General features: G+C 47.0%; 2 protein-coding genes and 1 non-coding gene across 5 annotated transcripts in view; 1 reads left to right on the top strand and 2 right to left on the bottom strand.

Moving 5' to 3' along the window:
• Window positions 1-1403: 1403 nt before the first annotated feature.
• Window positions 1404-1475, bottom strand: TRNAP-AGG (transfer RNA proline (anticodon AGG)). The gene has a single exon. It is a non-coding gene; the product is annotated as a tRNA-Pro (tRNA).
• A 2571-nt stretch (window positions 1476-4046) lies between these two features.
• On the top strand, window positions 4047-13055 carry OPN1SW (opsin 1, short wave sensitive). Its single transcript, XM_035127600.2, has 5 exons — window positions 4047-4392; window positions 5206-5374; window positions 10266-10431; window positions 11420-11659; window positions 12933-13055. The coding sequence occupies exons 1-5, from the start codon at window positions 4047-4049 to the stop codon at window positions 13053-13055; spliced, it is 1044 nt and encodes a 347-aa protein (XP_034983491.1).
• A 5509-nt stretch (window positions 13056-18564) lies between these two features.
• Window positions 18565-22256, bottom strand: part of CALU (calumenin) — a 52389-nt gene continuing 48697 nt past the window's right edge. For all 3 annotated transcript variants that reach the window (XM_035127176.2, XM_035127174.2, XM_035127175.2), the window contains one exon: window positions 18565-21489. In XM_035127176.2, coding sequence (XP_034983067.1) covers window positions 21385-21489 — 105 coding nt within the window. In that variant the 3' untranslated portion in view covers window positions 18565-21384. The remainder of the gene's footprint in view (window positions 21490-22256) is intronic.

Here is a 22256-nt window from a genome sequence, read left to right as displayed (position 1 = left end):
CGTGCTCCTATATTTATGTGCGTGAGGTTTGGAAACTATCCTTGCAAACAGGGATAGTGAGACGACTAAGACTTGATGGCCTGTTTGCTTGAGTCTTCTTCTGGAGGGAGACTAGACCACCCTGGGCTATTTAATGAGCATCTGTTCCGATTTGCTAAAGCCCACCCCAAAACAGAGACCATCTGGAAGCCAATCCTTTCTAAAAGTCAAAATTTGCTAAACACATTTCATGCAGTGCCTGGTTAACCTGCGGAACCCCCTCCCACAGGAGGCAGTGAGGGCCACCAACCTTCAAAAGAGAATGGGACAAATTCATGGAGGAGGAGAGCATCTGTGACCTTTTTTTCCTAAGGAACATCCCCCCCCCAAAAAAATTACATTTTTCTTTGATTTTTTTAAAGCCTCCCCCCCCCCCAAATAAATCGCTCTACTTGAAATATGTCCAGGTTTTCCCAACCAACATCCACACAGCAAAATGCCAGCCTGCTCCCCTCGTTTTAATGCAGTTTAATGAAAGGCTCGTGAATCATAGACTCATAAAACTATAGAGTTGGAAGGGATCCGAGGGTCATCTAGTCCAACCCCTGACCACTGGTCCTGCTAGCTAGGGGTGATGGGAGTTGTAGTCCCAAAACAAGTTTGGCCATGCCTGTTTTAAATTGTAGCAATCTGCCCTGGGACCTGGTGTCGAAGGGCCAATAATAAATCCAGTTCTTGAATTGGCAAGATTCGAACTGGGGACTTCTTGATCTGTAGCTCGGTCTCCTCTAAAGAGAGCCCCATCCTTACACGGGAGTAAATAATTCCCACTGATCTGGATAGGAAAGACGGCCACAAAAACACGCCCATGGCAAGATGGCAGCCCCAGCGGATCTTTTATGTGAATTAGTTAGCAAAAAATCTAGGTAATTTCCCCCCAGATTAGAAATATTGCATTTTTATCTGGGGGTCTCCTCCAGACCACCTGCTTGTTCACTACAAATTCTTATTTGTGTTTTATTTTTGTGTTTTATTTTTCTGTTGGAAGCCGCCGATTTATATATTATTATTATTATTATTATTATTATTATTATTATTATTATTATTATTATTTGTTGCAAGGATGGTGCTGCATCAATTAGCTGTGATTCTAAACATACGAGCACATCTTCCAGTCACTTTCCTTGATGCAAAAAAACCCCTCCAATCTTTTGGAGAAGCGGGTTTGTTGCACAAGCCTCCCTAATCAACTTCAGTTGCGCAACCTGAATTTGCCAGCAAGCGACTGGATCGTGGCCAAAAACAGAGGCCGCCCAGAAATGAGTCCCTTTAGGTGATCTGGACTGGTAAATCTGGATTTTTTAGAAATGGCAAATGCGTGTGTGATTTCAAGTTGTCTCCTCCTTTGCCTAGTTCAAAAAGTAGGGCTCGTCCGGGATTTGAACCCGGGACCTCTCGCACCCTAAGCGAGAATCATACCCCTAGACCAACGAGCCAGTTGCTTATAGGCCTTCCAGATGTTCTCTTCAGGCCGGCTGGTAATTTGCAGGCTCAAATTACTTTCTCTCTGCATGTGGCAGGCAAAGAACAGGGTGATGCATGTGCCACGGTCCCATATGGCGCTCACATGCTCACGTCCACGTTGCCCAGGAGCAAAGCTCTTAACCCCTTCGGCGCTGGGGAGAAATTGGGCATTACCCCGTAGAAGTAAATGGGGATTTAACATACAGTGGGCGGCATTTCCCCCTCTGCCCTTAAAGGGGAGAAAGTTCCATTTAGTCAGGGGAAAACGAGGGGTGGGGGAATAGGCAGAGCGTGAGGCCCAAATCCCAAGCAGGCTTGCTACCATTTGGGTTGCCAACTTTTCAACCAGGCTCCGTTGCTGTGCTTTCTACGAGGCAGCTTGGTGTGCCAACGTGCATTTGGTCCACAAGTAATTTATCATAATAATAATAATCATAATAATAATTTATTTATACCCCACCCATCTGACTGGGTTTCCCCAGCCACTCTGGGCGGCTCCCAACAGAATAAAAAAGCGATAAAATATCAAACGTTAAAAACTTCCCTAAACGTGTTATAAAGTTATTCCTGTAGTTCTGTGTGATGTTCCAATGTTAACTCGTTCTTGTCATCCAGAGGGTTTCTCGTGAACTACAGAGCATCTAAAGGGGAACAGGGGAGAGAACGCAGTGGAAAACATTTAGATAGATAGATAGATAGATGATAGATAGATAGATAGATAGATAGATAGATAGATAGATAGATAGATAGATAGATAGAGATACTTTATTGTTATTGTACATAGTACAACGAAATTGAATGCCATCCAATTAAAAACAAAACAAAACCACAATTACAGCCACACACACACAACTCCCCAAGATCATATTATTTAGTTACAGCATTTGGATAGAAACTGTTTTTTAATCTATTCGTTCTTGATTTAATTGTTCTGCATTTGTGGTAGAAATAGCTACAGGATCTCAACAGGAAACTACAGTCTGTCCGCCCTGAAACCTTCGCAGGTACGAACTGTATTAAAAGTGGGGTCACGTATAACCAGCCCAGTTGCATCCTGGGCACAGATCGTCATGAAGCACACCGTTCCCCGCAAAGAGTCCCGGGAACCGTAGTCCGCCAATTGCAGAGCTACAGTTCCCAGCCACACCCTTAAGCAACTACACTTCCCGGGATGACTCGGGGAGGGGGGGGAATAGTGTGTGCTTCAAATGTACGAATTGTGCATTGATAAAGTTGAGGAATTTCAGTTTCCAGCCGTGGGGTGGAGAGCAAATGCGGGGAGAGAGGAGGAGGGCCGTTGAGGGAGTTGGGGTTATTTAGCCTGGAGAAGATAAGGGGATACGATAGCATAAAACACAACTGTCCAGTTTCATGAGGGACACCCCAAACTTACAGAAGCCGCCCCGGCTTCTGATCCCAATCCTGGGTGTCCCATTTGGGTTCCAATGCTTTTGCTGTGATTCTCTTTTTTATTATTATTAATATTTTTATGCACTTTTACATTTAACAATTAAAATCACATGTAACTCGTAATCATATATGCATAGGATTCTCTGAATCCCTTGACTTCCTTCCACCCCTCCAGGGGTTCCATAGTTCTTATTACACTGCAAGCGTGTGTTTTTTAAAATCATGCCAAACATTTTTAATTGTTTACAGTGTTCTTTTTAGCAAGAACCATTCTTTATTCAATTTATTCTCTCCTCGGTTTCTGATCTTCCCGGTCATTTTCGCTATAGCTGCGATTCTCTGCATGGCAGTGGGATAAACCTCATAACAGGAAATAAAAACCAACACCTGTAAGTTTTGGAATATGGTTTAATGGATGGAAATAATAGAATGTTAAAATTGCAAGAGGACTCTTTAAGAAATCTGAACAGTAAACATATAAACATTGAGCAAATAATTTTAAAAGAATTGTGTAGAAATAATATTTATAATTTAAAGAGAACAAGCTGAACAATGGAAAATAATGCGAAAGATAAAGATGGCAAAAGAAGACAGGTGAAAGAAGAATGGAAGTTTACTTAGGAGTAAAAGGGACAAAGTTGTAGAGAGTTAAGTCTGGTATAGTATGTGTAGGGTGTACTGTATATGATGAAATTGTAAGGATTAAAAGATGGAATGTAAAATAGTATATATGTGATGAAACTAATAAAAATACTTTTGGAAAAAAAGATTCTCTGCATGGCAAGGGGGTTGGGCTAGATGACCCCTTGGGGTCCCGACTCTACGATTCTACAAAGTGCCCTCGGAGGCTCCGCTGAGAGAGGCTGTGTCGCCTTGCCCTCTGCCATCCCGAAGAGTCCCTGGCAATCGGCTCCGACCTGGACAGCAAAGGAGATTATCCTCTGAGAGGGGCTTAAGGGACAGCAGGTAAAGGTCTTAAGTGCCCTCAATCCTCAAGTTTGCCTCTGGGATGATCAGGATTAGTGCCTGATCCCGGTCAGAGCCTCTAAGTGGATTGCCCCCTCCATCCTCCTATAACAGGAGGGCAGGGGCCCCTCGGGCAGATCTCGGTCCCCGCCGCGGCACCAGGGACGATGTCCGGTGAGGAAGACTTCTACCTTTTCGAGAACATCTCCAAAGTGGGTCCCTGGGATGGGCCCCAGTACCACATCGCCCCAATGTGGGCCTTCTACTTCCAGACGGCCTTCATGGGCTTCGTCTTCTTCGCCGGGACGCCCCTCAACGCCATCATCCTGGTGGTCACCGTCAAGTACAAGAAGCTGCGCCAGCCGCTGAACTACATCCTGGTCAACATCTCCTTCGCCGGGCTCCTGTTCTGTGTCTTCTCCGTCTTCACCGTCTTCCTGGCCAGCTCGCAGGGCTACTTCTTCTTCGGGAGGCACATCTGCGCCATGGAGGCCTTCCTGGGCTCGGTGGCAGGTAAAAGCCCCAGAGGAGGAGTGGAGTAGAATAGAGTTGTGGAGTCGGGAGGGTCCCCCAGAGGTCATCCAGCGCAACCCGCAGAGAACGGCAGCGGAAGAAGCCCTGGCCTTTGTTGGGGATTCTCCTTCATGTCTCCTCTTCCTTGCCTTTTCGGTACGCTTAAAGGACTCCCAAGCACATAATAACAACAACAATAATAATAATAATAATAATAATAATAATAATAATAATAATATATTATTTATACCCTGCCCATCTGGCTAGATTTCCCCAGCCACTCTGGACGGCTTCCAACAAAAGATTAAAATACATTAAAACATCAGACATTAAAAACTTCCCTAAACAGGGCTGCCTTCAGATGTCTTCTAAACGTCAGATAGTTGTTTATTTCCTTGACCTCTGAAGGGAGGGCGTTCCACAGGGTGGGCGCCACCACCGAGAAGGCCCTCTGCCAGGTTCCCTGTAACTTTGCTTCCTGCAGTGAGGGAATCGCCAGAAGGCCTTTGGAGATGGACTTCAGTGTCTGGGCTGAACGATGGGAGTGGAGACGCTCCTTCGGGTATATCAGAAAAATAGAATTGTAGACTTGTGAGGCCCCTGCAAGGCAGAGAATCCCCGAAGAAGCCCCAACAGCAACACGCTGCTACCAACTGAGCTACCTTGACATGCAGGAGGACTGTAATTCCTCCCCTTGCATTTTTCCTTCTCCCTCCCTGTCCCTTTTTCCTTGCGTGTCGTGACCTTTGGGGCCTGGCCGACTGCCGATCTTTGTCAACCCTTGTCCGTTTCTGTCTCCCCCACCCACCCCAGGGCTGGTCACCGGCTGGTCCTTGGCCTTCCTCGCCTTCGAACGCTACATCGTCATCTGCAAGCCCTTTGGGAACTTCCGCTTTAACTCCAAGCACGCCCTTCTGGTGGTGGCAGCGACTTGGTTCATTGGGATCGGAGTGTCCATCCCACCCTATTTTGGGTGGAGCAGGTGAGCCAGGAAGGGAGGGGGTCTTCCGATGCCCAGATTGGGGAGAAGGTCCAAAGACCGGAAGCCTGTGCGTGATTTTTATTGGTTTTACATATGTTGTTGTTGTTTAGTCGTGTCTGACTCTTCATGACCCCATGGACCATAGCACGCCAGGCACTCCTGTCTTCCACTGCCTCCCGCAGTTTGGTCAAACTCATGTTGGTAGCTTCAAGAACACTGTCCAACCATCTCGTTCGCTGCCGTCCGCTTCTCCTTGTGCCCCCAATCTTTCCCAACAGCAGGGTCTTTTCCAGGGAGTCTTCTCTTCTCTTCTCTTGGAGTCTTCTCTTCTCATGAGGTGGCCAAAGTATTGGAGCCTCAGCTTCACGGTCTGGTTTTACACATAATCACATCCAAAACAAATTAAAATGTTTTAAAAAATTGTCCAGTAGCACCTTAGAGACCAACTAAGTTTGCTACTGGACAATTTTTTTTTAATTATTATTATTATTTCAACTGCATCAGACCAACATGGCTAACTACCTGAATATAATCACATTGTGTAACATCGTACCCTCTTATTTTATATCTTTGGCTCAACTGAGTCTAACAACTTCCCTCCCTCCCGTCTGATGGTTCACAAAATTAAACTTTGCATCTTTACATTTCTCTTCGTTATTCTTGTTACATCATTGCCTAAAACACTATATTACTCAACCTGAATAGGTAGCAATTTCATCTTACAAATCTTCAGATAACCCTTCTAATGATGTTAATTGCTTACAGTTGTCTTTCAAATATAATATAAATTTCATAGAATCATAGAATCGTAGAGTTGGAAGAGACCACAAGGGCCATCCAGTCCAATCCCCCTGCCAAGCAGGAAACACCATCAAAGCATTCTTGACATATGCCTGTCAAGCCTCTGCTTCAAGACCTCCAAAGAAGGAGACTCCACCACACTCCTTGGCAGCAAATTCCACTGCCGAACAGCTCTTACTGTCAGGAAGTTCTTCCTAATGTTTAGGTGGAATCTTCTTTCCTGAAGTTTGAATCCATTGCTCCGTGTCTGCTTCTCTGGAGCAGCGGAAAACAATCTTTCTCCCTCCTCCATATGACATACTTTCATATATTTGAACATGGCTATCATATCACCCCTTAACCTTCTCTTCTCCAGGCTAAACATACCCAGCTCCCTAAGCCATTCCTCATAAGGCATCATTTCCAGGCCTTTGACCATTTTGGTTGCCCTCTTCTGGACACGTTCCAGCTTGTCAGTATCATAGCTGCCAAGTTCTCCCTTTTTTTAAGGGAAATTATCTTATGCTGAATAGGCTTCCTCGTGAGAAAAGGGAAAACTTGGCAGCTATGGTCAGTATCCTTCTTGGACTGTGGTGCCCAGAACTGGACACAGTATTCCAGGTGAGGTCTGACCAGAGCGGAATACAGTGGTACTATTACTTCCCTTGATCTAGATGCTATACTCCTATTGATGCAGCCCAGAATTGCATTGGCTTTTTTAGCTGCTGCATCACACTGTTGACTCATGTCAAGTTTGTGGTCTACCAAGACTCCTAGATCCTTTTCACATGTACTGCTCTCAAGCCAGGTGTCTCCCATCCTGTATTTGTGCCCTTTTTTGCCCAAGTGTAGTATCTTACATTTCTCCTTGTTAAAATTCATCTTGTTTGCTTTGGCCCAGTTGTCTAATCTGTTAAGGTCATTTTGAAGTGTGATCCTGTCCTCTGGGGTATTAGCCACCCCTCCCAATTCGGTGTCGTCTGCAAACTTGCTCAGGATGCCCTCAAACCCATCATCCAAGTCATTGATAAAGATGTTGAATAAGACTGGGCCCAAGACAGAACCCTGTGGCTTTGTTCCAGTTCTTTTGGAATGCTTGGTCTCGCTGGTTCCAGATTCTTCCTGTCAGTTTCACCAGTTCTGCAAAGTCCATCAGTTTTATCTGCCTCTCTTCTTTTGTTCGCAACTCCTGTTGTTTCCATTTTTGGGCTAACAAAATTCTTGCCGCAGTTGTTGCACATAAGAACAATTTTTTATCTTGTCTCGGTATCTCTCTACCCACTATCCCCAATAAAAAAAGCTTTTGGTTTTTTTAACAAAAGTGTTTTTGAACATTTTCTTTAACTCATTATATGTCATTTCCCAGAAAGCTTTTACCTCTTTCCATGTCCACCACATATGGTAAAAAGTACCCTCCTTTTCCTTACATTTCCAACATTCAATTTTTGTTCTGTATATTTTGGCCTGTTTAACTGGTGTTAAATACAGTACCACCCATACATCATTTTCATAACATTTTCCTGATGCGTGCTGCATGCAGTAAAATTAATACCTTCATTCCATAACCTCTCCCATTCTTCTAACTTGTATATTATGGCCTGTGCAGTAGCTATTAGCAGGAGCAACTAAAAGTAGTCAGCAAGCTTCTGAGTTGCACAAGACACTTCTTCTTCAGGGTCTACTTTAGAGGGAAAGGCTGCTACGGTAGTTATGGCACGTCTATGGACCGGTTGTGAGTTTGGTTCTGGTGCAAAGGATGCAAATGCTGTTCTTCCTTGGAACGCTGTTTGGATCCGCCTCTAGCGCTGAACGGACCACCCAGATCCCTTGCTGGGAGTTCCCCCCTGAGCAGGGTTGCCATATTTCAAAAAGCGAAAAGTTTTTGAGCTATTTTATGGGAAATCAGCAATAGCAGCACTGCCAACATGGGCTGCCATATGTATGGATTTTCCTGGGTGTCTTTCCGATTTCCACCCGGAAATCTACAGTATTCCAGATACGTCTGGGAAATTCCGGATGGATGGGAACTTCACTCAGAGTTCTTTCAATGCCATCTCCTCACCCTAAACACATAGGAATGGGGGGGGGGGGAGAGAGACACCTGGCTTACTAGCAGTACATGGGAAAGATATCTAGGGGTCTTGGTGGACCACAAACTCCACATGAGCCAACCGTGTGATGCAGCAGCAACAAAAGCAAATGCTATTCTAGGATGCCTCAACAGAAGTCTAGTGTCCAGGTCAAGGGAAGTCATAGTCCCATTCTATTCCTCCTTGGTCAGATCCCTCCTGGAATACTGTGTCCAGTTCTGGGCACCACAATTTAAGAAGGATGTTGACAAGCTGAAAGGTGTGCAGAGGAGGGCGACCAAGATGGTCAAGGGTCTGGAAACGACTAAGCTACATTAGTAAAAATAAAATGTTACATAATCATTAGAACACTGTGACAACAGATGGCGGTGTAGAGCTGAAATCGGAACTCTCTGAAATTTCCCATTGTGAGCTTTAAAACGGGTTTTTTCAGAGCGTTTTCAGAGCGTTTTTGTTTTTTTTATAGCTGTGTAGATGTAGCCCAAGCCTTACAAGGAACAGTTGAAGGAGCTGGGTATGTTTAGCCTGGAAAAGAGGACATTTGAGAGCCATCTTCAAATATCTCAAGGGGTGCCCCATGGAGAGGGTAAAACCCAAACCGATGGCTTCAAGGTACAGGACATGAGATTCCAACTAAACTTTGGGGAAAGGATTTATAGGATCAGAGCTGGTCAAGAGTGGAGTCTCTGAGAAGGTGGTGGGCCTTCCCTGGAGGTTTGTAGAAGATATGGCCACATTTCAGGGATTCTTCAGCTGGGATTCCTGCGTTACAGGGGTGGACTAGATGACTCTTGGGGGTCCCTTCCAACTCCACAATTCTATAATTATATGTCTTATTGCACTGATGATAGATAGATGATAGATAGATAGATAGATAGATAGATAGATAGATAGATAGATAGATAGATAGATAGATGATAGATGATAGATGATAGACAGACAGACAGACAGACAGACAGACAGACAGACAGACAGACAGACAGACAGACAGACAGACAGATAGATACTTTATTGTCATTATACATAGTACAACGAAATTGAATGCCATTCCATAAAAAACAAAACAAAAACACAATTACAGCCACACACAAACACACACAAACATACACACACACACACACACACACACACACATCACAACTCCCCAATATCATATTATTTAGTTACAGCATTTAAAATGGTTATAGCTCTTGGATAGAAACTGGTTTTTTAATCTTGATTTAATTGTTCTGTATCTCTTGCCCGAAGGCAACGGTGCAAAAAGACTATATCCAGGATGAGATGAATCTTGTAAAATATTATTTGCTTTTTTAAGGCAACGGGAATTGTATAGTTCTTCCAGAGATGGGAGAGGATGACCGATAATCTTTGGGGCTGTGGTTATGACCTTCTGGAGCGCTTTCCTATCCATGACTGTGCAGCTGGAAAGCCAAGCACAGATACAGTATTATGTAAGAATGCTCTCTATGGAGCCTCGGTAGAAGCACACCAGCAATCTCTCACTCAGCTTGTTCTTTTTTAAAAGTCTGAGGAAATAAATTCTCTGCCGGGCCTTCTTTAAAGGTAAAGGTAAAGGGACCCCTGACCATTAGGTCCAGTCGTGACCGACTCTGGGGTTGCGCGCTCATCTCGCATTATTGGCCGAGGGAGCCAGCGTATAGCTTCCAGGTCATGTGGCCAGCATGACAAAGCCGCTTCTGGCAAACCAGAGCAGCACACGGAAACGCCGTTTACCTTCCCGCTGTAGCGGTTCCTATTTATCTACTTGCATTTTGACGTGCTTTCGAACTGCTAGGTTGGCAGGAGCTGGGACTGAGCAACGGGAGCTCACCCCATTGCAGGGATTCGAACCGCCAACCTTCTGATCAGCAAGCCCTAGGCTCAGTGGTTTAACCACAGCACCACCTGGGCCTTCTTGACCACTGCTTAAATCCACTGCTGTTAGCCCCTGTGGTTTTTGTTTCGAAATGTGCTCCCACAAAGCCAACGTCCTCCGCTGACCCTGCTCCTCTGCCTTTCAGATTCATCCCCGAGGGCTTGCAGTGCTCTTGTGGCCCCGACTGGTACACAGTTGGCACCAAGTACAGGAGCGAATACTACACCTGGTTCCTCTTCATCTTCTGCTTCATCGTGCCCCTCACCCTCATCATCTTCTCCTACTCGCAGCTCCTGGGCGCCCTCCGTGCCGTAAGTACCTCCTGCCCGGCTCCTCCGACCCCTTCCACAACAACCATGCGAGGTAGGGTTAGGCTGACAGGGAACAGCGAGTGCTCGAGGTCGCCCAGCGAGCTGGCCGTGTGGGAATTCGAACCCCAGTCTCTCTCCCAGGTCCTATTCCGGCACTCTAACCACTACATTGCCTCTCAGGTGTGCTTCCCAAGAGTCGCCAGGGACATCAGGAAAAGCCCTGCCGGATCAGGTTGAAGTTGGCATTCCGGGGGGGGGGGCGGGCTGTGTCTGGATCAAGCCCAGCATGTTGTTCTCGTTGTGCGCAACCAAACGTCTAAATGGGAAGCCTGTCAGCAAACAAATTGTGTAAATGTATGGTGAATAGATCTTTTTCGAGATGAGCATTGCAGATACCTTTCCTCGAGTCTCCAATTCATCCGGCCTTTATTGGCATCACACTTTCAGCTGATTAGGAAATCAAACTAATCCCATCTTGACAACACACCAATAACTACCAGGATGTTGTTGTTGTTGTTGTTTAGTCGTTTAGTCGTTTACGACTCTTCGTGACCCCAGGATAGCTTTTTTGGGGGGGGCTGCCATTTCCAGCAACCGGTATTCAAAAGCCCTCTCCTCTTCCCAAATTTGTCTAATCCTCTTTCAAAGCCAGATAGGTTGGCGGCCAGCCCTGCCTCCTGTGGCAGGGAGTTCCACAGTCAGCTGTGCTGATAGAACCACCCCCTCGGTGCTAGGTTGCACCCCACCCCACCCCACCTACGGTGCTCCCGCCTGGCCACCGATAGCCGTCAAGCGAACGCCTTAGTGTAGTTCTGGGAGCACGGGCCACCCACCCACTGACAAGCAAGCGGTGCAGCGGGTCAGGCTAGATTGTCTTTGGGGAACCCCCTTCCCGTGCTATGGTGCTACGGCTCTGGGAAAGCGACACGTCCCTGCCCGCTACATCTTGCAAGAGGGGTTGTGCCTGGTTCCTGCCCTCCTTCCCCAGGTAGCCGCTCAGCAGCAGGAGTCGGCCACGACCCAGAAGGCCGAGCGGGAGGTCTCTCGGATGGTGGTGGTGATGGTGGGATCATTCTGCGTCTGCTACGTCCCGTACGCCGCACTTGCCATGTACATGGTGAACAACCGGGACCATGGCCTGGACCTGCGATTGGTCACCATCCCCGCCTTCTTCTCCAAGTCCTCCTGCGTCTACAACCCCATCATTTACTGCTTCATGAACAAGCAGGTGAGTCGCCAGCCAGCCGCTCGGCAGGCAGGGAAAGGGGTGCAAAACGGGCGCTCTGTGCCAGGGCTACAAGATGGCTATTCTTGTGGGGGTTTTTATTGAAGATTTTATTATACTACAAAATAAACTAATGACCAAAGGGACATGATAGATAGATAGATAGATAGATAGATAGATAGATAGATAGATAGATAGATAGATGATAGATAGATACTTCATTTTCATTGTACATACGGGTAAAAGGTAAAGGTAAAGGGACCCCTGACCATTAGGTTCAGTCGTGACCGACTCTGGGGTTGCGCGCTCATCTCGCATTATTGGCCGAGGGAGCCGGCGTACAGCTTCCAGGTCATGTGGCCAGCACGACAAAGCCGCTTCTGGCAAACCAGAGCAGCACGTGGAAACGCCATTTACCTTCCCGCTATAGCAGTTCCTATTTATCTACTTGCATTTTGACGTGCTTTCGAACTGCTAGGTTGGCAGGAGCTGGGACCGAGCAACAGGAGCTCACCCTGTCGCAGAGATTCGAACCGCTGACCTTCTGATCAGCAAGCCCTGGGCTCAGTGGTTAAACCCACAGCGCCACCTGGGTCCCACGTACATACGGGTAGTACAATGAAATTGAATGCCATCCCATAAAAAACAAAACAAAAACACAATTACAGCCACACACACACACACACACACACACACACACACACACACACACACCACAACTCCCCAATACCATATTATTTAGTTACAGCATTTAAGATGGTTATAGCTCTTGGATAGAAACTGTTTTTTAAACTATTCGTTCTTGATTTAATTGTCCTGTTTCTCTTGCCCGAAGGCAACAGTGCAAAAAGACTATATATATTTATATACGTTCGAGATTGATTGCCTATCAGTATATAGTATTAGTAATCAATGCAGTGCTCTCTATATAACAAGATATAAACGTTTTATATCTTATATTACAGAATTAAGTATTGTTACACCCCTCGGCATAACACAAAATCAAACACATGAAAGAGAAAACAATAAATAAAATACCACATTTTGGACTTCCCGTTAATCCCTAATGCACGGTATATTCTTGTTTTACACATGAATGTACTCTAATTATTATATATTTCTTTACCTAGTTATCCAATACATTCCTACATCGATGTGTATCCTTAACTACTCAGCTCACTCTCTTTCCAAGGTCATTCGAACGCTAGCGTAGACAATGAACCTTTACTGTACTTTTGAACATATATCTTATACCCATTCCACTTTTCCGTGCCAGTTCCGGGCTTGTATCATGGAGACCGTTTGTGGCAAACCCATGACCGATGACTCCGACGTGTCCAGCTCAGCCCAGAAGACAGAGGTGTCCTCGGTTTCTTCCAGCCAGGTCAGCCCCAGCTAAGGAGAGCGTGCCGTGGGGTCCCAAGAAGGAGAGAGACCCTCCCCAGCCACACCACAGCCGGGCCCAGGATGTCCAGGGGGGAGAGGGGGCCAAAAGGGGTCCTCCGCGGCTCAGACGCAGGGCAAAGGCCCGGGACTTCAATACCCAGATAGTTTGGTCTCTCATAGTTTCACACGGGCAAAACAGACTGGCTCAGTTAAGCCGAAAAGGACAGCTACGGTCAGATTGAGTCTCCGGGGGCTACTGAGTCCTGCCGGGCATAACCATGCTCACTTCTGAATTTCCTTCCCGAATTTGGAGTTGTTCAAGAAGCTAAACCATCAGATTTATTTAAGACGATTTTAACCCTTAAAAATTGCTGTTGCACTCAGGTTAAGTTGTGGGAAACGGCACATTCAAAGAGCCAGCTTTGGGGGGGGGGGGGGAGCAGGAAGATGGCTGTGGGCTCGCCGTGGGAATTAATACGAAGGAATTAAAACTAGGAAGCAATAGGTGCTGCGGAGCCAGCCTGCTGAAATCCTCATGGAATTGCCCAGGGCTCCCCTTCAGGGCTTTTTTTGCAGACACTGGCAGCCTTTTTCAAAGCAACGAGCATGAGGTCTAGAAGCTTGATTTTGCAAAACAAACCACCGCACGGAAGCAGAGAGCCCTAAATTGCAGCTCACAAATTGCCCTGCATGTAATGGCCGCGACTCCTGTCTACTGCTATTTTAATACGTATCTAGGGCCAGAATGTTTAGACGCCGAACCCAGGGCCCCACAAATGACAAGTGGGAGGATAGACAGAAAGAAGTTTGGGAATGAGCGGTGGAGAGGACAGGCATTGCAGGGGGTTGGACTAGAGGACCTCTGGGTCCCTCTACAATTCTATGATTCTGTGATAAGGGCAGATGGCAGTGAAGCAGCTGGGAAGACTTTAAGAACTAGAGCTGGATATGGAAGGGAGCAAGTCTTCCTTAAGCCATAATAATGGGGTACAATCATATTGTCACCTCGAGGAGCTGGCCCTGTCATTGGGGCTGTGCAAACTGGCCGTCCTTTAGTTTATTGCGATATTGTGCACAGGCGAGGGGAGAGCTTTTGGGTCTCCTGTTCCAGGATCAGAAGGAAAATGGGACCAGTTTTATCTGATGGGGGAGGCAAAATGACTGATGGGGTGACAAGGAAAGCCTAGTAGTAGAAGCAGAGGAGGAGGAGATGAGGACCAGAAGCTTGAAACTGTTGTTTGAAGAGTATTTGCAGAGACGCTGTATGTGTTGAGCATCCCAGCTTGAATCCCTGGCCCATCTAATTAAAACTTTCTAATTAAAAGCGGAGGGGCTGGGAAGAAACTCTCACTGCCTGAGATCTCTCCCAGTTGGAGCAGACGGCGGCTCTCTATCACACACATGCAGACAAACGCACTCATCACTTTTGCAAAGGATCTGTAGAAAGAGCCAAAGGAATTCAAGCAGATCCACTTGGAACCTCATTCTTTTTTAATAGACGGGAGCTGTGATTTGAGAGGGGTTTGAGGCTGTCTTGTACAAGATTATGATCCATAGGGAGGCTCAGTGTCCTGACTCGCTTCTGTTAAGCTCGGAGCTCCTTCCCCGCCAGGGTCCTCATTTCCACAGTGGCAGAGAGCCCTCCTAAAATTGCACGCTCTCCCCTAGAAAGCGGGCTGGTTGTTCCGCCAGCCAGCGCAGGCCCTGTGGCTTCACCTTCTCCAAATACCGCTGTGGCTTTTCCGGAGCAAAGGATGGCGGCCGTTGGGTGCTCGACACTCTGTGTGAGCTTTTCAAAAGGATCAGAACGTCGGCAGCTGCCTGCACCGACTGACAGCATCTCTTCAGGCAAGCGTCGCTCCCAGTGTTGGGGGGGGGGGAGGCTGGGCCCTTCTGCATGCAGTGCATCTGCTCTGCCACTGAGCTGTGACCCACTCCGAGTAGAAACCCAGGAAGCTTTGCCTCTGCCGAGTCAGGCCAAGTGGTCCATCTAGACTCAGTGTCGTCTGCACTGACTGGCAGCAGCTCTCCCAGATTTCAGGGGAAGTTTCTCTCCCAGCCCTGCGACCTTCTGCATGCAGAGCAACCGCTCTCCCCCGCTGAGCTACGCCCCCTACCCACAAGGAATACTGGCAATACCTGCTCTGCACATGGTTGGGGTAGGAATATGATGCGCAGAGAAAAATCTTAGGAGGGTCCAGGGCAGGGAATGAGTTGGAGAGAGACTAGGGTTCAAATCCCAGCTCTGGCATAACCGTGTGCACATTAAAATAAGCAAAAATCTGCTCTTATTCCCTTATGGGGTACACAAGAGCCCTTATTGGGTTCTCCATCGGTCGGAGAATATAACAGAGGCCAACCAGAGAATTTTGAGAAGCAAAACCTTTATTTTTGCTGTTGCAACAGGGTCCTTCCCCTCACACAAGAGATCAAGGAAGGAACCCAGAACAAAAGAGAACCTCCACTTTTATCAGTTTCCCCATCACCAAGAAACACCCCCAAAACACATCATTCTTACATCACAGCTACATAATCAATACCTCACAAAAAGGGAGGGTTCAAGGTAGAAATCTGAGCACCTTTGACACCTCTCCTAGTCCTCCTCTCACCCCTCCCAGGTGTGAATTCCTAAACACAAAGGGAAATTAACAGTTTCCTAAAAGTTGATCTCTATCTTTTGTTCAGAGGAGTCTTCCATTGTGAATGAGATGGCTAGCAGTCTGGCACCATTGGTGGGGAAATGTCCAGTTGGCAGAGCCTCCGGCTTACAGGATTATGGCTCCCAAGTTGATAATCATGTGGAAATGTGTGTGTGATTCTGGTCAGAGAGAGTCAAAATGGTGTCAGTCAGGCCTGTCTTCCTGTGCTGCTTCAGACATGTGCCTGTACATTCATGTAAAAGTTTATGAACAATTATTATATAACCTTAAAATTTACAACAATATCAATTTCCCCTTTGTAAAGAGGGCACCACCCTGGCAGGGATGTAAGGAGGACTAGCAGTTCTGTGTTGAGAGAGTTGAATCCTGAGCGCCAGCAGCTCCTAACAAGATCAATACACCTAGTTTCCAGAAAACTTTCAACTCTTTAAATTATCTGGGGGACGGGAGTGGGCGGGAGCGTCTAAAGGGTCGTTCAAGATTTGGTAACAATACTTTTATTACTGTCAGTAACCCCGTCACTTATCCTGCATTGCAAGGGGTTGGACTAGAAGACCCTTGGGGGTCCCTTCTCACTCTACAGTTCTATGATTCTGTACCCAGCACAACGTCCTGCGTATAATTATGGTGGTTTACCCAGGATGCAAAGTAGACGAGTAAGTTACAAAAGACTGATGAATCCGAGGCCTCGATTAATCTCCCGATAATGGACAGAATCTGTTCTTTCCTCCCACTGCAGAAGGTTTTTTAAAATATATATATATATATATATACATAAATATACAAAGCATGTATAAATTCACAACAGAACCTACCATGGCTTGTATATCTGCCTTCCCACTTCTGTGACTTTGCTGTGAAATAGAACCAAGGACCTGAGACAAATAAATCAAATGCAAACGTTTCAACACAATGCAACTTTGGAAAGGAGTTGTGTCCTTCACAAGGTGGTTGAAAGTGACACACACACACACACACACACACACACACACACACAAGACCTGCAAAGAGCAGGGAAATGGCCAGGTTTATGCTTTCCAGCAATCAGGGCTGCAGTCACACATTTTCAGGCTCCAAATTTCACAGAACACCTACAGTACTTAAATCGCATAGCAGGTAGATCTGTGTGGCTATTAAATCAGAAGGACACAACAGGGTGCTGGATCAGGCCAGTGGCCCACCTAGTCCAGCACCCTGGGAAACCCGCAGGAAGGATTCAAACACAGGAGCCCTCTCCCCTCCTGCGGTTTCCAGTGACTGGTATTCAGAAGCATTTCTGCCAGAGGCAGAGCATAGACATCTGGGTTAGCGGTCACCGTCCCTCCATGGATTGTCCAATCCTCTTTTAAAGCCACATAGGTTGGTGGACCTCCTGTGGGAGGGAGTTCCGCTGTTTAACAAAGAGGAACTTTCTTTCATCTGTCCTGAATCTCCCAACATTCAGCTTCGTTGGACATCCATGAGTTCTGGTATCACAACTTTTCTCCCTCCGCTTTCTCCACGCCAGGCGTAATTTTATACAGGTCTATCCTGCGAACTCTCACTCACCTTTTCCCAGAATGAGAAAGCTGCTAATACAGCAACATTTCCCCATAGGTGATCCAGGGCATTTAGGAGAGGCATCACCAAAAGTCAACTACCGAAGGAGTGTTGTGCCGCTTGGGAAACCTCTGCTTCCCACCCACTGAACATCCCATTAGGAATAAGAGAATCTCTCATCCCTGCTATCCAGCTTTTGTCCCCCAAAATTTTTTACCCGACTTCAGGCTTTCCCAGTAATATCTTCTCTCTCTCTCTCCGTCTCTCTCTCTCTATATATATACAGTATATTAAAAAATCTCTAAACCAAATTTTATCTTCCTTGCAAGAGAAAATGTAAAGTTTCTTTTTCAAGTATTGAAATTTAGTGGGGTTACAAAGCAGCAAACGAGTTAATGGATAGCTCAATTGGTTAGAGCGTGGTGCTGACGCCAAGGTTGCGGGTTCGATCCCTGTACAGTGGAACCTCGGTTTATGAACACCTCGGTTTATGAATTTTCGGTTTATGAACGCCGCAGTCCCATCTGGAACGGATTAATTCACTTTCCATTACTTTCAATGGGAAAGTTCGCTCAAGTTTATGAACAGACTTCCGGAACCAATTACACCCATGCTTTGGGTTAAGTACGCTTCAGGTTGAGTACTCCGCAGACCCGTCTGGAACGGATTAATCCACTTTCCATTACTTTCAATGGGAAATTTCGCTTCAGTTTATGAACAGACTTCCGGAACCAATTGTGTTCATAAACCGAGGTACCACTGTATGGGGCAGTTGCATATTTTGGGGTTGGACTAGCCTCCCCCCCCCAAAAGCTCAGCAACTTAGGGTCACCCCCCCCAAAAGGTCAAAAACCTAGGGTCTTCCTCCCCCCAAAAAGCTCAACAACTTTAGTCAATCCAAAGTTCCCTGCCCTGGGTAGATCACTGCCATTTTTTTAATAATTTTTTTTTATGGTGGGAGTAGATTGCAGTTTCTTGGGAGTTGTACAAGCCTGGAATAGATGATCGCCAGGGTGTCTTCCAAGTCGTATGATTCTATGACTTAAAAATAAAAAGAGGACTAGATGTGTTTAAAGAAGAGGGGGGTCTGTCAACCACCAGGAACCATGCTAGTTAAAGAGAACCTCTCGTAGTTGGGAGATGAACATTGTAGATGCGCTTCTTCAAGCCCCGTTTGTCACCTTCCTGGAGGTGCCACTCGATGCCACGCTGGGAGAGGGATTTCGAGCGAGAGGCAGCCTTGGGGCTGAAGAGTTCGTAAGCAAAGGAGGGAAGACTCCCGAAGTCCACACGGCGGCACGAGCAAAGATACAGAGCCACGAGGGATGTAAACAATTTTTATTAAGACACCATCTTTATGTTGTACATTATATAAAACTCCATTTACACTCTACCAAAAAAAAAAATGTCGTCTCCTAAAAAGGTGGACCGTGAAGAGCTTTGGGGCATGCGAGTAACGAGTTTCTGTGGCCACCAGGTTCATATCTGCTTTGATAATAAAGATTGTGCAAGGAGGTAACACGGCAGAGTACAAAAATCAAGATAATATATGGCAGAAAGCCGACAGAATTCTGCTTCGACCATTTTTTTCCTGCAGTGGGGATGAAGTAATTTATTTATTTTTTTACAGCACACGTCTGCACAGCAGCAGCACCCCTGAAACTTTGGCTCATTAGTGTTAAAAAGCAGAAACCGCAGGCATACGTCCCCGAAGGAACCTGCTCCCGATATTGGTCACACCAACAGGGCCAGCTAGGTTGCATGCGCACACAAGCAAGCACCCCTTCTCCTTGCTGCCAAATCTGCAGGTCAGAATTTCCAGGGGTGGGTGGGACATAGGCTGCAGGGGGGAGGAGGGGGTTTTTGCTTCAGAGTGAAAAAAATGCAAGCGTGGGAAGAAAAATCCAATTCTTTAGTGTTCAACAAAGAAGCTGGGAAGCCAACAATGGCAAGAGCTCCCTTTCCCCACTCAAGTCTTCACATCTGGGCAAGGAGAAGCAATGTTTCATTAACTCCCTGCCCCTCTACATTCTCTGTGGCTAAGCAAATGGGACTGAGGTCATCTACGGCTGTTTGGTTCTCCCAGCGTCCGGCACCTTGCTTGACCAGGAGGCACCTCCTTTCCTGAAACTGGGAAATGAGGAATGCCCTGCTGTTTCGTTACGAGCGGAAGCCCAGGCTCAGGACTGCTGCCCAGCCACACGGCACACTGATCTGATGAAAGCCTGGCTAGAGTGCTGGATTCTTTCAGCGCCTGGTTTCATGAACATTGCTTTCCTAATCACGGTACCAAGTTTATTAACTAAAAAGAAGAGGTTAGTTGGAATTGACGGGTGTGGGTAGTGTTTTGAAGATTTTTACCCTTGTAGCTCTTCTGGCTCAAAAGGAAATTTGGGGGCGCGGGGAACTTTACCAAACCACTCATGATTATGACAGCTATTAGTGCAGGCCAGAGGGAGAGGGTGGCCTTTAGTGTTCGAGAGGCTCGCAGGGAGAGGTGTCTTAAGCGCATAAAAGCAGCCTACCTTAGCCTGCTGCCCTCCAGACATTTTGGACGAAGAGCTCTGGGACAGTCACGCAAAACCTTTGGAGCGCAGCAGGCTGAGGAAGACAGGCCTGAAACCCCGGGACCAGGTCCCAGCAATCGTGCTGAGCACTGATCACATTTTCATTTAATGGGCTTGCGGGGGGAGCCATTCCTGGTGGGCTGGACCCAGAAAACCTGCATGAGCAAAGCCAGCAAACTGGACCTAGAATGGGAGCTTGAGAGAGGGGTGGCAGCAATCCTCTTACGAGCATCAGCTTCAAAAGGCCGAGATCCCACGTTGCACCTTGGCACCCGAGAGGAAGAAGAGAGGGCGTGTGGTTTGTCTTTTTTGAGGTAAGGAGAAGGCCCTCGCCCAGGCAGACTAGGCAGCTGGGGGCTTAGAAGCCCACCGGGAAATCAGAACACTGCTTGGGGAAGGTCTTTAATACTGCACACTGGTGCTGAATTTGCCATGCATTTTGCATAAAGGCCAGAGATTCCCTCTCTACTTTGAGATGCACATTTCTGCACCGGGGTTCCTTTTGGAGAGGGAAGCCTGATTCTGAAAAAGAAAAGGTAAAGGCACTTCAAAAATGAAGGACTTCCATGTGCATCCAACTGCCACTTTATTCTCCTGGCCTGCTTGATGCCCGTACAGCATTCGCCCACTGTGCCCTGTCCTTGAGGCACCAGCTGCTCACTGCTCTAAGCAGAGGCAGGCCCAGGCGAGCAGGAAACTGAACCAGGAGGATAAAAGGTGGAGGTGATTTGGCTGTCATAACAAAGTCCCCGGGAGAGGGGGGGGGAATGCCCTGAATGGAGGGTTGTAGTAGCACTGGCCAAAGTGCTCTACCCCAACTGCAAGGGGGCTGGATGATGCCAGCTTCCTGGGGGCAGCAGAAGCACCTGGAATTAATACTTGGGGTGAAGCAGAGATGCCACAACTCCTCTTGTTGAAGGGTGCCATAACGTACAGCCTTCGGCAAACCTTCCTAACTCAGGTGTGGGAGGTGCATTGTGGGAAAATCTCTTTCGCTGAAGAGGGTAACAGTAGTAAGGTTGAACTGGAAGCATCTGCTGTCGAAATTCTCCGCTAGGCCCCTTTGAGATGGGCTGGAGGCAATCACTCCAGTTCAAAACAGTAATAGAAAAAAACCTAGAAGCTTTCTCGTGTGCTTTTCCATGGCCCTCCTTGTTCTCTGGCATTTTGCGACTGGATTTTGTAGCTAGGCGCACACACTCACAGGGGGAGGTCAGTTAGGGGGAGCTAGTGCTGCTCTAGGGCTAATGCTTCAGGATATGCATTCTTCATCTCACACAGGACAAAAATAAAATACAAAAATAAAACAGAACTTGTTAGACAAAAAAAATTAAATCCAAAATGCAAATCTATAAAACAAAACAACCCATTTGTTGCAAGTTAAAAGTTGCTTGTCAAAACACTGAGCTCCCGTCCCTACGGGAACAAGTAGCAAAGGAAGGACGGGAGAGGTTTCTTCTCGTTTTTCCCACGTTGTTGCCTGAAACTGCCAGTCTCAGTAGTGAGAGAGTTCCTCGCGTTATTCCGGAAACCGTAAAAAATAAATTACTTTCTTCCTCTTTTCCTCTTCTCTGGCTTAGAACTCGTCGTGTCGTACTAAGGCTTCCCCAAAGTCCGTAGCCTGGCTGCCCACAAACAAGTCGTACTTGTCCACAATTTCTTCTTTGCTGAGTTTGCCATCCTAAAGAACAAAAAGAGAACTCAGGCGCTTTCGCAACAATTCACCCCAGCCTGAAGTTGTGAGTCCTAATGAGGCACTTGTGGATAGCCCAGGTTTTGACCGTGCCGCTGCCCCTGAATGCTTAAGAGGGACAATCGCCCGAGACATTCCCACAAGCAAACCCTGTCGAAATAAATGGAAGCTCTTGTGTGGCTTCCATTCATTTCAACCGGAACTGATCAGGGGAACGTCTCGGAGGACTGGGCTTCTATTTAGCTGCAGTATCCTGATAGTTGACATACAGAGCAGGGAAGGAACAGGTCCCTGCCCCAACAGGTGTACAGTACGAAGTGTACAAGAGAGGACTGGGATTTTCTCAGAGGTGGAGATATGCGCTTCCACCCCTGGGAGGGGCCCCTGTCTAAAATCCTGCAGAATGTCTGCCAGTCTGTGCAGACAGTACTGAGCCGTATGGACCAATTGTCTGAGTCAGTACACGGCAGCTTCCTAGGAACTGCGGCCTGCTCCCTTGGCATCCACTGAGACAGGCCGCTCAGCATCTTTCCAAAGCCAGGGACTATGCTGAGGAGAGCTGTGTGACGGAAAAGTTGGTTCTTTTTCCTTTTTTTCTCCTGCCAGCAAATGGTTAAAGAACGGCAGCCTCTGATTGGCTGTGGTTCCAGAAGGGAGAGTATAAAAGGAGAGGCTTTGGCGATAGATAGAGTTAGTGTGGTTAAGTGGGTGGTTGAGGAGGGAGGTTGGGAGTTAAGTAGGGAGATAGGATAGGA

Source organism: Zootoca vivipara, chromosome 10 (assembly GCF_963506605.1).
Source record: "Zootoca vivipara chromosome 10, rZooViv1.1, whole genome shotgun sequence".
Classification (NCBI taxonomy): Eukaryota; Metazoa; Chordata; class Lepidosauria; order Squamata; family Lacertidae; genus Zootoca; species Zootoca vivipara.
The sequence above is the reverse complement of the archived record's forward strand: the minus strand, read 5'-3'. Positions and strand labels throughout refer to the sequence as shown.